The sequence below is a fragment of the Sorex fumeus genome, unplaced genomic scaffold (assembly GCF_029834395.1).
Source record: "Sorex fumeus unplaced genomic scaffold, SorFum_2.1 ptg000094l, whole genome shotgun sequence".
Taxonomy (NCBI): Eukaryota; Metazoa; Chordata; class Mammalia; order Eulipotyphla; family Soricidae; genus Sorex; species Sorex fumeus.
In genome coordinates, this window is record NW_026606151.1 from 20,241,852 (window position 1) to 20,258,912 (window position 17,061).

The 17,061-nt window shown below is 42.0% G+C and overlaps 1 protein-coding gene across 1 annotated transcript in view; it reads left to right on the forward strand.

Moving 5' to 3' along the window:
* The window catches only part of LOC130040143 (E3 ubiquitin-protein ligase TRIM38-like), a 118,609-nt gene extending 106,549 nt beyond the window's left edge, over positions 1-12,060 (forward strand). Inside the window, exons 11-14 of the mRNA XM_056132159.1 lie at positions 3,973-3,995; positions 4,114-4,223; positions 7,130-7,353; positions 11,959-12,060. Of these exons, the coding sequence (XP_055988134.1) occupies positions 3,973-3,995; positions 4,114-4,223; positions 7,130-7,353; positions 11,959-12,060 (459 nt within the window). The remainder of the gene's footprint in view (positions 1-3,972; positions 3,996-4,113; positions 4,224-7,129; positions 7,354-11,958) is intronic.
* The last annotated feature ends 5,001 nt before the right edge of the window (positions 12,061-17,061 follow it).

The window sequence follows — 17,061 nt, forward strand, 5'->3', positions numbered from 1 at the left end:
AATGCTTTCTCTGCATCTATTGATATGATTATATGCTTTTATCTTTTATTTTGTTAATATGATGAATTATTTTTATTAATTTCCGAATGTTAAACCATCCTTGCATCCCCGGGATGAATCCCACTTAGTCATGGTGTATGATCCTTTTGATGAGTTGTTGGATTCTATTTACTAATAGTTTGTTGAAGATCTTTGCATCTGTGTTCATCAGGGATATCAGCCTGTAATTCTCTTTCCTTATGGTAGCTCTGTCTACTTTTGGTATCCGGGTTATATTTGCTTTATAGAAACCGTTCGGAAGTGTTTTTGAGATTTCAATTTTGTGGAAAAGCTTAAAGAGGATTGGGAGTAAGTCTTCTTTAAAGATTTAGAAGAATTCACTAGTTAATCCATCTGGGCAAGGACTTTTGTGCTTGGGGAGACTTTTGATTACCGTTTCAATTTCCTTGGTGGTGATAGGTCTGTTCAGGTATTCCAGTCTTCTTGATTCAGCCTTGGGAGGCTATAGGAATATAGGAATTTATACATTTCCTAGAGGTTTTCGTGTTCCGTGGCATAAAGTTTCATAAGCTACTCCCTGAGGATCCTTTGACTTTCTGTAGTTTCTGTTGTAATGACCCCATTTTCATTTCTAATTCGGTTTATTAGGGTTTTCTCTCTCCCTTTCTTTGTGAGTTTTGCTAGAGATTTATCGATCTTGTTTATTTTCTCAAAGAACCAGCTCTTGATTTCATTGATCTTTTGGATTGTTTTATGGGTTTACATCTCCAAAATCTCTACTTTGAGTTTTATTTCTTTCCTCCTGTTTGGATTGGGGTCCTTTTGTTGGTCATTCTCCTAGCGCTTAAGCTGTGAGGTTAGGTTACTTATGTGGGCTCACTCCTCCTTTCTGGGTAATGCTTTTAAAGCTATAAACTTTCCTCTTTAACACAGCTTTTGCTGTGTCTCATAAGTTTTGGTAACTCTGTCCTCATTTTCGTTCGTTTCCAGGAATCTTTTGATTTCCTCTTTGATTTCCTTTCTAAGCCACTCGTTGTCCAACAGAGAACTGTTTAGTTTCCAGGTGTTTGATTTAGTTTTCTTTTTGTGTGTGTGATTTATTTCTAATTTCAGCGCATTATGGTCTGAGAAGATTGTTGATATAGTCTCTATTCTCTTAATTTTATGGAGGTATGTTTTGTGACTCAGGACGTGGTCTATCTTGGAGAATGTTCCATGCACACTTGAGAAGAATGTGTATTCATCTTTTTGAGGACAAAGTGTCCTGTATATATCTACTAAGTCCCTTTTTCCATTTTTTTCTCAGAAGAAGTATGTCCTTGCTAAGATTGAGTCTGGTTGATCTATTAAGAGGTGATAAAGTGGTGTTGAAGTCTCCCACTATTATTGTGTTGCTATCAATTTCTTTCTCCAAGTCTATGAGTAGTTGTTTTAAGTACATTGCTGGTCCCTCATTAGGTGCATATACATTTAGTATTGTAAGTTTTTCCTGTTGTACAGATCCCTTGATCAATAAGAAATGGCCTTCACTGTCTCTTATGACCTTCTTCAGTCTGAAGTCAATGTTGTCTGACACTACGATGGCTACCACAGTTTTTTTATGGGAGTTGTTTGCCAGCCTTTGACTTTGATCCTGTGTTTGCTCTGACTATTGAGATGTGTTTCTTGCAGGCAGCAGAATGTTGGGTTCAATTTTTTAATCCATCCTGCCACTCTGTGTCTTTTAATTGGTGCGTTTAGCCCATTGACGTTAAGAGAGATTATTGTTATGGGCTTTTGTCCCATTTTCCTGTTGAAATTTGGTGTATTTGAGGGGCCTGTCTTGTCTTAAAGTAGCCCATTTAATTGTTCTTGTAACCATGGTTTTGAGACTAGGAAGTTTCTGAGCTATTGTTTTTCTGTGAAACTGTGTGTTGTTCCTTCTGTTATGAAGGAGAGTCTCGCTGGGTAAAGTATTTTTTGGTGAGGCATTTATTTCATTGAGTTTTTCACTATATCCCACCACTGTCTTGGAGCCATGAGGGTTTCATCAGACAAATGATCTGTGAATCTTAACGACGCTCCTTTATAGAAAATTTCTTTCTTTAATTGCTGCTTTCAGAATTTTGTCTCTATCTAAGGTTTTGTTCATTTTGACCAGGATGTGTCTTGGGGTATTTTTATCCGAATTTCTTCTAGCTGGTACCCTTCGGGCCTCCTGAATGTGGTCGAATGTTTTCTTCAGCTCTGGAAATGTCGTCGCAATGATGTCTTTGACGGTTTCTTCTTCATCAGGGTTTTCTTCCTGTTCCTCTGGGACTCCAATAATTCTTACGTTACTCCTTGACTTTATCACGATCTTCTCTTGCCATCTGTTCCTGAATTGTGAGTCTCTTTTCCATTTTCACTCTTTTCTGGAGAATCTCTGGACTTCATCTTAAAGCTCACTGATTCTGTCCTCAGCAGCTGTTACTCTGTTGTTGAGGCCATCCACTGAGTTTTTCAATTCGCCTACCTGGATTTTCAGGTATGACATTTCCGTTTCTAACTTTATTTGTATTTTCCTCATTTCTACCTTCAAATCCTCTTATCTTTTATTGGCATTGTTTTCTGTTGTTTCTTTTAGCTCCCTAAGCATCTTCGGTAGGTTCGTTCTAAGTTCCTTGTCAGAGAGGTTGTCTAGCACTTCAATACTGTTGGTGTCTTCTGGACTAGCCTCTTCAAAAAGTAAGCTTGCTGGGCTTCTGCATTGCTTTACCATTGTGACCTGTGTGGTTTAGACCTTCATACTCACTGCTACTATTCTGCTTACTGATAGAGAATGAATTGAGATGGGCCTGCTATCAACACCTAAGCATCTCAGTCACAGGGACTCTACATGGACTCAGGATTCAGATCCTTTATGATAAGCAGTGTCCAATATAGACTCACTTTAAGGAAATCACATTATCGAAGGGAAGCGGTACCCTGGACATCTTTCTGACCCCTTTCTCAATAGCCATAGGTTGATGTGTTTTCAAACACCAAAGTTCCCTACAGGACTCAGTAAAGAAGACAGGTGACTGAGAGATTGATAAACAGGTTGCCATGTGCATCCCCAAGGAACTCAGGTTGAAATCATCCTATTAAAATGTTGGTGGTATCATGCTACCACAGGTATCTGAGGGACAATTTCATTGTCAGCCTGATGGTGCCTTCAGGCTTCCCAACACCCAGAATTGCAGCTGTGCCTTTGGCTGGACCCCAACAAGATATAATCTGCTGAAAATTCGGTATGAGGGTTTTGTGGCTAAAATCTCCAGGCTTTCTCAGGGTCAGGATGGACTACCTTCCCCCACCTAACTTTACTTCTGGAAGCCTCGGCAGTCACACCCACACCCCAAAACGGCCACCAAATTGAAAAGCTACTCCAGTCTTACTGTCTGATAAAAATACTGAATGCCCTGAACAAACACCACGACCTCTTAGCACCTGTATTGCAAATCATAATGTACAAAAGGAAAAGGAAATAGAGAGCAAGAAAAGAAGTGTCTCCCATAGAGGAAGACTGGGGCTGTGGGAGTAGGGTGTTGGGGTTGGTGGTGGGAAATATACACTGGTGGAAGGATGGGTGTTGGATCATTGCATGATTGAAACCCAATTATAAACAGTTTTGTAATGGTCTATCTCACGGATAATCAATTAATAATTTTTTAATTTAAAAAAGTAATGTGGAGTTTATACCCAATTCAATCAGCTTAATCAATGGCTGAATAAATAGCAGTATTTCTACATTTTAAAAAAATTCATCAGTGTCCATGGTTAGTTCACCAGTGGTGTGCCTCAACGGTAATGAACTTACACTGTACAGATGAAACCTTGGTTCCATTCCCACCCTTGGAGTCACTTACCTTACATCCCTGGAAGGAGTGTCTATAAAGAATTTCTCTGCATTCTATTCGCCATGAAGTTCATATACACCTGCACTCACTTCTGGTCTTTGTTTCTCTACAGGATATAAAAGACACCTTGAGCAGGTGAGTGCCTCAGGCAGACATTCTGGGCTGAGGGGCATGTGGGGAGAGTTGTGGGGAGCAGAGAGACATGAATAGGAAAACTACTGTATAAAACTTCTCAGGTATCCACTTATTCTAGGAACTCAACTATCAATATGGAAACACCAAAGGACGTTTCTTTGGAGCTGAATACTGTGTGTAATGTCTCTGATTACTTTAACATGAGAAAAATATTAAAGTGCTATCAAGGTATGTTGATTTAAGAATCCCTTGTTAATATTTTACATAACTCAGTGTAATGTGAGAAAGGTAGGTGATTATTATAAAATGTGGTGTAAGTGATGCAAGGACCTTGGCCCTGCAACACGTTTTACTAATCCCAAAGCTGAGTTTTCTCTTTCTCTTTAATCATTATTCTCTATGCTTCTGTAATCTCTTATATAACCCAAAAATTATGGAAAGAGAAAGTGTAAACAAAAATTTGGCTGTACAATTAAACCTAATCTAAGGACCATAGAGAAAGTTCAGTGTGCTGAGAGCATGCTCCATGTTCAGAATGCCCAGATTGTGTCAACACTGAAGCTCCCCTTCATGGCATCCTGGGGCCTTGGCCTGATCAGCTGGTCCAGTTGGCCTGGAGTGAACGGGCCCCCTGCACCTGCTTGCAGGTCGCTCACCCCAAATTCTGCCTTAGTACTGGTGTGCACTTTTACGTGTATGATTTTAGTATTGTTCAGTTTTACATCTGTTCACATTATAATATTAAAACTCTTCTATTTCTGAATATTTAAAAGATTTTTTTAAATTACTCTTTTAAGAATTTGTTTCTAAGCTCATTGTACCAGGGCCAAACAAAGTAGTGTATGTGATACAGATTTATTTAGAATTTTTTAAATTATATTTGTTTATTTGGATCTTGGGGGCCACTCCTGACTGCGCCTTTGACTTATTCCTAGTTTTATGTTCAATGACCACACCTGGTAGTGCTCAGCGAACCATACGTAATACAGGGAATCAAACCTGGGACATCCCAGTTGAGGAAGGTGCCTTATTGTATCTCTCTGTCACGATTTAATTAAGGGATTATTTATAAATACGAGAACTAGGGTAGAGAACAAGGAATAGTCCAGCACCCAAGGCAGGAACGGGTAGACAACCATCATTGGCCTGGGCCTCAAATGGCAGGTAGAGGGCGCTGTGGGGGTGGGAGTGTGACAGAGGAGAGGAATGCAGAGCCTGCCAGTCAGCATGGGAGGGCCATGTGTACTTCACACTGTTGCTCAGTTGCTTTGTGCCCCAGGGCCTTCTCCTCTGCTTCCTGTTGGTTGAAATAAACAGAGTGATAGGGAAGAGGGCCCGGGTGATGTGTCCACAGCAGTCAGTCTTTCAGAGAGACAGCCAGATAGGAAAAGTGGAGGAAAACCAGCAGGGATTTGAAGGAACACTGAGAACATCTAGAAGTATTTCTGCATAGGGGATTGAAGTTGCTTGGAAATCGGTTCAACTTCTTGTACTACTTAACTTGGTCACCCAGTGAGTGACTGACTCTTTCTGAGCGGTTACTAAATGGTTAACATTCTATGGGCCTGAGCAATAGTACAGGGAGTAGGTGTTTGACCTAGCATAGAGTTTGGTCCCCGGTAACACATATGGTCCCCTCAGCACTGCCCTGACTAATTCCTAGTGCAGAGTCAGGAGAAACCCTTGAGCATCCCTGATGTGGCCCCCCAGAAACAAAAAAACAAAACATTCTATTGATACATTTAGTTTTGAAAATTTTATTACACATTCAGGATCCCAATTATGTTTATCACCTATTTTCCTGTTTTATTCAACTATGATCAGGTAGTTTTCATGTATATTGACCCTAGTTCTTTCACACTTTACTAATTTCTATAGAGTAATATTATCTAGGCAGTTTTTCTTCTCAGAGAGCGTGGCAAGCTACCCGTGACGTATTCCATATGCCAAAAACAGTAACAATAGTGGGTCTCATTCCCGTGACCCTGAAAGAGCCCCCAATACCGGCAGTGTTGGGAAGGACAAGTAAAGAGAGGCTACTAAAATCTCAGGCTCTTCATGTTCCTGGTGCGAGCAGATGCCATTGGGCTACACTAGCATGCAACAGGGATGAATGGAGACATAACTGTAGTTCGCTCTAGCAAATCGATGAACAATGGGAAGACAATGATACAGTGTCAGTGATACAGTGATACTATCATCTAATATAAGAAATTAGAGCTCATAAATCCATGGAACTAGCATAAGTTTGTGACAATAAAATTCTAGGTCTTTAATCGCGTTTTATGATATTAGTTGTCTTTTTTTACCTTTCTGATACAGATTTCATAATTGTTAATCGGAGAAGAAATAGTTTTATTTCTGCCTCAATTTTCTATGATTTCTCATGGAGGAAAATGAACTTTGGATACTATAGAAACCATGTAAATTGTGGTTATTTCTAGAAGATAGAAATTTTATAACCTAGGGATAAGAATGATAATCATATTATTACTAGGAATTCTCAGACACTTCCCATTAATCAGACATTTTAATAAATATTATTCCTTAGTTCACTCCATCTTTCCCAAAGTCTCTGCAAAATGACTCATGAATAGTAAGAACAGAACTTAAGTTTGAATATAGGCTAGCTTTATTTTTTAAAAAGACTCTAAGTATCAAAACATGTCTGGAGGAATACTAACGGTGGTGGTGAGTTTGCAGTTAGAACACTGAATGCCTGAAACTCTGTTATCAATAACTTGGTAAACTACAGATCATCCTGTCATATGCCCCTCCCCCCAACCCATATAAGAGATCCCTGAGTGCAGAGCCAGGAGTAAGCCCTGAACATTGCTGGGTGTGACCCCAAAACAAACAGAAAATAAACAAATTAAACCAAGTTTTTATCAAGCTGTAACTAAACTATAATAGGTAGGATGCCTGCCTGGCACACATGGCCAGCATCATAGTCTAGAAAAATTCCTAGACTACCACCAAATCCCAAGCATCCCATATAGTACACCTCCAGAAGTGATTTCTGAGCACAGGGATAGTAGTATGCCCTGGGCACTGCCTGGTGTGCACCCTACATCCCCCCACCTCCAAATGAAAAAATTTAAAAGAAACAGGTCTTTTTCTTTTCTTTTTACCAGTCAATGTGACTCTGGATCCAGATACTGCTCATCCAGGATTAGATCTTTCTGAAAACCAGAGAAGAATGTGTAATGTTGAAAAACTTGACTTTGGTTCTTTTATGACTTCTCAATTTGCTAAAGAATTTATTGTCGCACCCTGGATCCTGGGCCAAGAGCGCTTCACCTCAGGAAGACATTACTTTGAAGTGGATGTGCTAAAAGGAAACGAGTGTGGTCTAGGAGTTTGTCTGGAAAATGTGCCAAGGAACACAAGGAAGTCTGGGTCTGGATTCTGGATTATCAAACTGAAATGGAACAAGATGGGCTTAGCCCTAACGTCTAATGCCACTCCCTTTACACTGAGGGAGAGGCCTGAAGTATTAGGAATTTTTCTAGACTACGATGCTGGCCGTCTGTCCTTTTACAATGCCACTACTGGTTCTCACATTTATACCTTCCCCAAGACCTCCTTCTCTCAACCTCTCAGACCTTTTTTCCATGTGTCTATGTTTTCTTCCTTGTTCCTGATTTCCTAAAAAAAGAGAGAGAGAAAGAAAGGAAGGAAAGAAAAGAAGAGAAAAGAAAAAAAGAAAAGAAAAGAAAAGAAAAGAAAAGTCTCATTTTAGTTAGACCGGCCTGGGAAGTAGTTGGTAAATGTAGGTGGGAACAGAAATTGGACCTAATTTCTTCATGGGTATTTTCCAGTACCTAAAATATTACCTTAAATATTTGTAATGAATATAACTGCATTCAAGGAGACTCAAAAACAAATCTCAGAGCTGCGCAGCTCACTGCAGAGATGCCTCCAGACTTTGCAACAGGCCGTTTTCACTGTGCTACTCCAGACAGGAGCAGGTGAGGTCCCTCCACTTGTCCCCTAGGAATTCCAGTGGCCGCCATCCTCCAGAATCCAATGAGAAGCCCATGTATGTGGGAGCAGTAATAGCAAACACCAGGCCTCACAGAACAGGGGAGGAGCCAGTCCCTCTAATCCCCCAACCCTGATAGGATCATGAGATGACACCCACGAACTGCCCCGGGCTACTTATAAAGCTCCTTAATGGTCATGATCCAGAGACACACAAACAAATCTCAGAACTGAGCAGCTTGCTGCAGAAATCTTCCAGATCCTAATTATTAAAATTTTAGAATTCCAGGAGTGCATGGACACGAGAAATCATAACAAGTATACAAAACAAATTGTCTACCATTGCCATTTTGGCAGGTTCAAGCGATGGTGAAAAAATTTCAAATAAAAATGGTGGGACTGGTGTTGAAATATTGAAAGTAATCAAAGTCGAGAGTACTGTGGAAATTGTCTGCCACACATAAAGGGGAAGGGTTGTTATGTAGGGATGCTGGGGATTTTGGTAGTGGAAAATGTGCACTGATGAAGGGATGGGTATTTTATAATTGTATGACAAAAACTCAAACAGGAAAGCCTTGTAACTGTATCTTGTGGTGATTCAATTAAAATAAATGAATAAATAAACAAATAAAATGCATTTAAGTAATGTATATTCATACTGTAACACAAAAGATAATGATCACTTGATCACTTGACTTCCTGTTAATCATCAATTTCCTTGAGCTGGCACCAGTAACATCTCCATTGATCCCTGTGGCGTGCTAGTGTAGCCCAATGGTGTCTGTCCATTCTAGGAACAGAAAGAGCTTAAAACTGATCATTCAGGGTCTTGAAGAAGAAGTCTGACCATCTTATAGGTGAGCGGCCACAAGGTTTTTTGACGTTTCGTGGAACCCAGTCGGTAACGGCTCTAGTCCAGCAGTCGTCTCCAAATCTCATTACGTGTCCAGCCCATCTGATTTTCGACACCTTGGCAAACGAGACAGCGTTCCTGATTCTTGATCATCGACGGAGGTCCGAACCCCGGATTCTTTCTCTCCTTTGAGTGAAACGTGAGATTCCAAGCATAGCTCTTTCAATTCCTCTTTGGGAGACCTGAATAGAGTTCTCATCCTATTTTCGTAGGACCCAGGTCTCTGAGGCATATGTTAATGCAGAAAGAACAGTGGAATCAAAGAGATATGCCTGGGGCGGAGGTTCTTTGTCCTCTTAGCTATTTCTTCGATGCTATTGAAGGTGTTCCAAGCCGCTCTCTTCCTCCTGTGCAACTCAGGTGCCAGGTCATTCATCATGTTGACCTCTCGACCTAGGTACACATAACTGTTGCATTCGGAGATGGTCGTTCTGTTGAGAGTGAATGGAATGTCAGGAACAAGGCTTTTTTTTAATTTTTTTTTTTATTTTTAGTGAAACACCATGAGGTACAGTTGTAGATTTACAATTTTTTGTGCTTGGGTTTCGATTATACAATGATCAAATACTCATCCCTCTACCAGTGCCCATTTTCCACCACCATGGATAATATCCCTCGCACCCCCATCCCTCCCATCTCACCCTGCCTCTGTGGCAGGGCAATCCCTTGTGTTCTCTCTCTCCTTTTGGATGTTGTGGTCTTCAAAAGAGGCTTTGAGTGGCAAACATGTTCACTCCATAGTCTACTTTCAACATGCATCTCCCCTCCTGGGAGGATCCTCAAAACACCCTTTATTTGGTGCTCCCTTCTCTATCTGAGCTGCCCTTTCCCCTAGAATGCCTGGCTGGCCTATAAGCTATGGAGTAATCCTCCTGGTGTTGATCTCAGCTATTCTTGGGTATTAATCTCATTAATCTCATTAATCTCATTTGTTTCTTTATATTCCCCAGATGAATGCACTCTTTCTATGTCTATCCCTCTCTTTCTGACTCATTTCACTTAGCATGATACTTTCCATGTTGTACCACTTGTATATAAATTTCATGACTTCATCTTTTCTAACAGCTACATAGTACTCCATTGTGTAGATGTACCAAAGTTTCTTTAACCAGTCATCTGTTCTTGGGCATTCAGGTTTCTTCCAGTTTCTGGCTATTGTAAAGAGTGCTGCAATGAACAAACAAGTGCAGATATCACTTCGACTATACATTTTTGCCTCTCTGGGATATATTCCCAGGAGTGGTATTGCTGGGTCAAATGGGAGCTCAATTTCTAATTTTTTGAGAATCGTCCATACTGTTTTCCAGAAAGGCTGAACCAGTTGACATTCCCACCAACAGTGAAACAGTGTCCCTTTCTCGCCACATCCGCGCCAGCATCGGTTGCTTTTGTTCTTTTGGATGTGGGCCAGTCTCTGAGGTGTGAGATGGTATCTCATTGTGGTTTTGATCTGCATCTCCCTGATAATTAATGATGTAGAACATTTTCTCATGTGTTTTTTTGCCATTTGGATTTCTTCTTTGAGAAAGTTTCTGTTCATTTCATTGCCCCATTTTTTGATGGGGTTGGATATTTTCTGCTTGTGGAGTTCAACCAGTATTTTGTATAAACCCCTTGTCAGATGTGTATTCGGCGAATATCCTTTCCCATTCTGTAGACTGTCTTTGTATTTTGGTCACTGTTTCTTTGGAGGTGCAGAAGCTTCGTGGTTTAAGATAGTCCCATTTATCTATCTCTGTTTTCACTTGTTCAGCCAGTGGCGTGGCATCTTTGAAGATACCATTAGCTTCAATGTCATGGAGGGTTTTGCCAACTTTGTCTTCAATGTACCTTATGGTTTCTGGTCTGATGTTGAGGTCTTTAATCCATTTTGATCTTACTTTTGTACATGGTGTTAGGCAGAGTTCTGAGCCCACTTTTTTGCATGTAGCCGTCCAGTTCTGCCAGCACACTTTGTTAAAGAGGCTTTCCTTACTCCACTTCACATTACTTGCACCTTTATCAAAGATTAGATGATCATATGATTGAGGGGATATGTCAGTGTATTCAACCCTGAGGAACAAGGCTTTTTTTACCATACCCCTTCATCCCTTGGATAAGGAATGCTTTGCATTTAGCTTACCAATTGTAAACTTTGCAGGCCCCATGCCTAGATTTCAGTGGAAGGTCCTACCACAAGGAATGGCCAATAGTCCCACCTTGTGCCAAAAATTTGTGGCTCAAGATGTTGATCCCATAAGGTGCCATTGGCCCACTATTTACATCCTCCACTATATGGATGATATACTCTTTGCAGCCCCTGATGGCTCCCAACTCCTTGCATGCTGCAAGGACTTTGTTCTGAATCTATCTGCATCCAACCTTCAGGTTGCACCTGATAAAATTGAGCTAAAGGACCCGTATTTTTCTTTGGGTTTTGAATTAAGGGGTTCCAAATTTTTCACACAAAAATTGCAACTTCAGACTACTCACTTGAAGACACTTAATGATTTCCAGAAATTGCTGGGGAACATAAACTGGATTCACCCTTATTTGCGTTTGACCATCGGGGATCTTAAGCCCCTCTTTGAGATCCTTAAAGGAGACCCTGACCCCACTTCCCCTAGGACTCTTATGCCCCCTGCCCTGGCTGCCTTGTAGTTGGTCATTTCAGTCATTCGGGACCAAAATGTTGCCTTTGTCTCCTATAAAAGGCCCTTCTGTTTGTTATCTGTGCCACCTTTCATGCACTTACCAGGGTGTTTTGGCAAGGGGCCCTGATTTTTTGGGTACACCTTGCCTCCGCTCCAACAAAAGTCCTGACTTCTTATCCATTATTGGTGGCAAAGCTTATACTACTGGGGAGAGAGCACAGTCTTCAGTATTTTGGGAAGGAATCTGATACCCTGATTATCCCCTTTACTCAAGAACAGTTAAACTGGCTTCTACGTGCCTCAGATGACTGGTCAATTGCCTGCCTTTCCTTTACAGGCACAATAGATAATCATTACCCTGCTAATAAGCTTTTACAGTTTGCTAGGATGCACTCTTTTTTTTCCAAAAGTTACCTCCTTTACTCCCATACAGGGTACCTTCACAGTTTTTACAGATAGATCCTCTAATGGCCAGGCCGCCTATGTGATTAATGGCAACCCCCAGCATAAGAAATCCACCTATACCTCTGCCTAATTGGTTGAATTGTTTGTCATTGTTCAAGTTTTTCAGCAGTTACCCACCGTACCCTTTACTTTATATACAGACAGCTCCTATGTTGCCTTTGCCCTTCCTCTCTTGGAAAACCTTCCACAAAAGCCTCCTCTCTTTATGCTCAGTTGCAAGAATTGATTTGCCAACCATTTTATGTAGGTCATCTTCGCGCTCACTCTGATCTTCCCAGACCTTTAGCCCTTAGGCTGCAGGGAATGCCTTAGCTGATGCCACCACTCAGTTGACCTTCCCAGTTCTCATTGGCTCAGTTACCCAAGCTCAGCAGGCTCATGCCCTTCATCATTTGAATACCAATACTCTTAGGCTTCTTTATAAACTCACTCGGGAGCAAGCCTGGCAGATAGTTAAAAATTGTCCTGGCAGAGTTCGTGCACAATTCAATCAGCCTAATCAGTGACTGAATAAATAGCAGTACTCCTACATTTAAAAAGTGTCCTGGATGCGTAACTATGTTGCTCTCACCACATCTGGGTGTAAACTCCCAAAGATTGGTACTTAATGCTATTTGGAAAATGGATGTCACTCACTGTCATCAGTTTGGGAAACTTAAATATATTCATGTAACTATTGATACTTGCAGAGGCTTTATCCATGCCTCATTACAATATGGGGAGGCTTCCAAGAATGTTATCGCCCATATCTTAACCTGCCTTGCCCTTATGGGGAAACCCAGGATAATTAAAACTGACAATGGCCCAGGTTATGTAGGTAAGAATTTCCAGACCTTCTGTCATCAGTTCCAAATAAAACACATAACAGGCATCCCCTACAACCCACAAGGCCAAGGCATAATGGAGCGTGCTCACCAAACCTTCAAGGCCTACCTTCAAAAACTGAAACAAGGAACTATTTACCCAACCTTGGGCACTCCTAGAAACCTTTTGAGCCATGCCCTTTTTGTTCTAAATTTTTTAATCTTGGATTTACAAGGATGTTCGACAGCAGACCGCCTCTGGTACCCATCTACTCAAAATAAACATGCCCTTGCCATGTGGAAAGACCCTCTTACCTTTCAATGGAAAGGCCCAGACCCCATGCTTATCTGGGGACAAGGGTCCGCTTGTATTTTTGACAGCCAAGAGGGCGCAGCTCGCTGGCTCCCTGAACAGTTGATTAAGCCTGTGAATCCAGGGAGATTCAAATCCTAACACCAAAGAATCCAGGGAGATTCAAATTCCTGAGAATAGCTTCCTTTCTTTTCCCACAGATGGAGATGAAAATCATACTTCTCCCACCTGATGGCACTGACACAGACAATCTACAGTAAAAAAGAAGACACACACTGGGAATTTCAGATTCTTGCAGTTGTATTTGACCCACCCTTTCTTCTTAATAAATTCCTATATGATTCCTTAGCAGATAACCATGTAGGTTTGTACTTTGATGCCTGCCACCCTACAAGGGGAGCTGATTCCTGCGGCTCTTGGGAGAAAACTTATTCCACTGACCAGAAATATATTTTCTGGGAATACCAGCAGTCATCATCCTGTTTGCATGCCCAGCATGGATATTGCCCATATTGGTCTTGTCCTCATGACCATACCGGCTCTACGGGGAGTGCTTTGATGCTTCTTTCCCCTCCTGAGTTGGACCAATGTAATCCAGTAAAATATAGAATCTCTGATCCCTCCAATTCCCATTGGAGCTCCAAGACATATGCAGGGATCAGAGTGGATGAAAGAGGGACGAACCTCATGAGTTTAATTACGGTTCAGAAGGTCTGGATTCAGGAACCTACCACTACACCTGCAGAGATTGTTCACGAACAGCTGACTCAGCATCCCAGGCTTTACAAGCTCTTGTACAAGTTAACCCAGTACATTCTTGAACCTTTTCCCTTTTACTTGAATTGTTGAAATACTCCTATCAATTGCTTAATGCTCAGGTTGGGTACGCTCAAGGGTGCTGGTTGTGTATGCGCTACTCCTATGACACCCCCCTTCATTCTTCCAGCTTGCTGATTAATAATATCCTTAATTTCTCTGAAGTAATTAAGCCCTGTCATGATAATAGACCTTTGTATTATTTTTCCCCATCATATGCCATCTACAGTTCCAGAGAATCTTACTTGCTTTAATAAGTCTAATTTAAACGGTATTCCTACTGGGAAACTTTCCCTTGATTGTAAAAAATTCCTGGAATCCCCAGTAATGCATGCTGCCCTTAAGTATTTCTCTTCATATAATGCCTCGTTTCTTTGTGACACAGGTATTTGCCCCTTTCTGTATGGAAATTTCACTGGAATTTGTACCATTATCTTTGTTTTCCCACAACTTAGTGTACTCCCAGCATCCGAACCCATCCCAATATTTGTGAAAGAACATACTCGTACACCCAGTCTCTTGCCTTCATCCCTTTTCTTCTTGGCCTGGGAGTGGCAACTGGGATTACCACAGGCACAGCGGGCATCACCACTGCTGTCTCCTTACATAACTCCTTGCAAAATCAGCTGATAGGGGACATCCAAGAGGTATCCCAAATAATTTTGACTGTTCAAAAGCAATTAAATTCTCTTGCCCAAGTTGTATTGCAGAACCGACGAGGTCTGGAACTCCTTACTGCCAAACAGGGCGGCCTTTGTGTTTGTTTGTTTGTTTGTTTGTTTGTTTGCAAGAAGAATGCTGCTTCTTCATCAACCAGAGTGGCATGGTTCAGATCGAATAAGACAGCTCCAAGAAGACCTCAAGAAGCGGAGACGACCCACTGACACCTCCCTTGGGTGTGGGGGAATGGGAGGAATATTACCTTATGTGCTTCCCTGCTTGGTCTCCTTTTCGGTATTTTGATTGTAATATCCCTGGCTCCATTTTTGTTTAATAGAGTTATGGCTTTTATAAAAAGCCAGATTGACTCCCTGGCATCAAAACCCATCCAAATTCATTACCATCGATTGGATCTTGCTTATCAAGGGCTAGAGGTGCCTGAATGGATCTGTACACCCACTCCTTCTGCAGCTACTTGCTCCTTGCACCCAAACTAGGGCAGCTGCATCTCAGGGCAGTTGCGATGATGCTATGGGCACCTCCAGGGGGCGGAACCAGGTGGTATCCACCGACGAGGAGCCTTCAAAGGCCGTCCTGAGCTCGTAGAAGCACGCTTATCTGCATAGAGGTTGGATTTGAAAAATATTCCTCTCCCCACTAAAAGGATCCTTAATAGTGACTGAGGAATAGGTCCCTACTTCCCTCGCTGGTTAATGTCCTTCTTTCCATGGAGGAGAGCTTGTGTTCTCTGATACGGGTTGAGCCATCTCTGGAGCTGCAAGAACAAGCCCTCTATACTACCGATACTTAATTGCCTATTTTAAAAATAAAAATTAAGGCTCTCTATAGGATACTTAATGGCCTATTTAAAAAAAAATGGGGGGGGGGAGATGCCGGGAGCCAAAAGGTCAGTACAGCCTGACATGCAATCTAGGGACTAATTTCTTCTTGGAAAAATGTTAAAATACGTTGTGTAAGTTTTTGAGCTATGCCCGAGATAACTGCCATGAGCCCACTGTCAGGACTCACACCCTGATTTACTGAAAATATGCATGCTTTGTCAATTTCCCATTTTGCTCCCTTCCTCATGTCACAGTCACAGTCCTCCCGTTGTTCATTGATTTGCTCGAGCGGGCCCAGTAACATCTCCATCGTGAGACTTGTTGTTACTGTGTTTGGCATATTGAGTATGTCACGGGTAGCTTGCCAGACTCTGCCGCATGGGCGAAATACTCTCGGTAGCTTGCCGGGCTATTGCTCCAGCCCAAAGATAATATTATAGACCAATATTATTATCACTCCCGATAGCACAGTGGTAAGGCGTTTGCCTTGCGCACAGCCAACATGGCCCACCTGAGATCGATTCCTCCACCCCTCTCAGAGAGCCCGGCAAGCTACCGAGAGTATCTCACCCGCACGGCAGAGCCTGGCAAGCTACCCGTGATGTATTCGATATGCCAAACACAGTAACAACCAGTCTCACAATGGAGACGTTACTGGGCCCGCTTCCTCATGTAATCAATTATAAAAAAAATAGCTTGGCAGAAATAAATTTGGAGCTTGATCAGAGTATTGTCTTGCTCTCATTCTTCTGTCTCTTCCCTGCTAGCGCACCCTCTCCCGGTCACCTTGAGTAGTCCTGCAGTGGGGGTAGAAAAACAAATGGGATTACATCAAACTCAGAAGCTTCTGTATCTCAGAGGAAATGATGACCAAAATAACTTTTAATTATCAGAATGTCCACTGCCCTCCACATTGTTTCAGGGTTTGTTTTCCCTGTACTAAGCCTCATACTCTCCACTACAGTGATAGAGGAGATAAAGGGATCTGGAAGGAAATTACGACTGAAGAAGCAGCTTTGTGTCCAGCATGACCTGGTGTGGCTTACTCGTCATGGAAACCAAAATAATAAGACTCCCATAACTTCGGTGTAATGAAGGGTGAGGAGCTTGTAGCTGTATTGGTCAAGATCAAAGTGTAGATGGTCTGGACAGTCCCCCATTGGGGGGTTTTGTTTATAAAAAATAATCACTTATATCAATCGTCATTCCGTTGCTCATCAATTTTCTCGAGTGGGCACCAGTAAGGAATAGGGAGGAATAGGGGAATGAGGAATTGGGAGGGAACCAGCTATTGTAGATAAGTGAGGAATAGGGAGGGGGTCAACTATAGTAGATAAGTGGGGAGTAGGGAGGGGGTCAGCTATTGTAGATAAGTGAGGAGTAGGAAGGTTCACTGACCTCGATAGTTGACTGCTTCATTGTGGCGAGTGGGTGGCAACAGAGCCAACCAGTGAAGAGCAAACCAACAGGTTCTGCGCAGAGATGCAGGCAGGTGCAGAACTGGACTCCTTGCATTGACTCTGTCAATATGGCCATACTTTCTGTACGTGATCAGCAGGTACATGCACAACGTCTGAGGCGTGTTTGTCAGCATGCAGGTTGTTACAACATGCCACCCACATGGCAGAGCCTGGAAA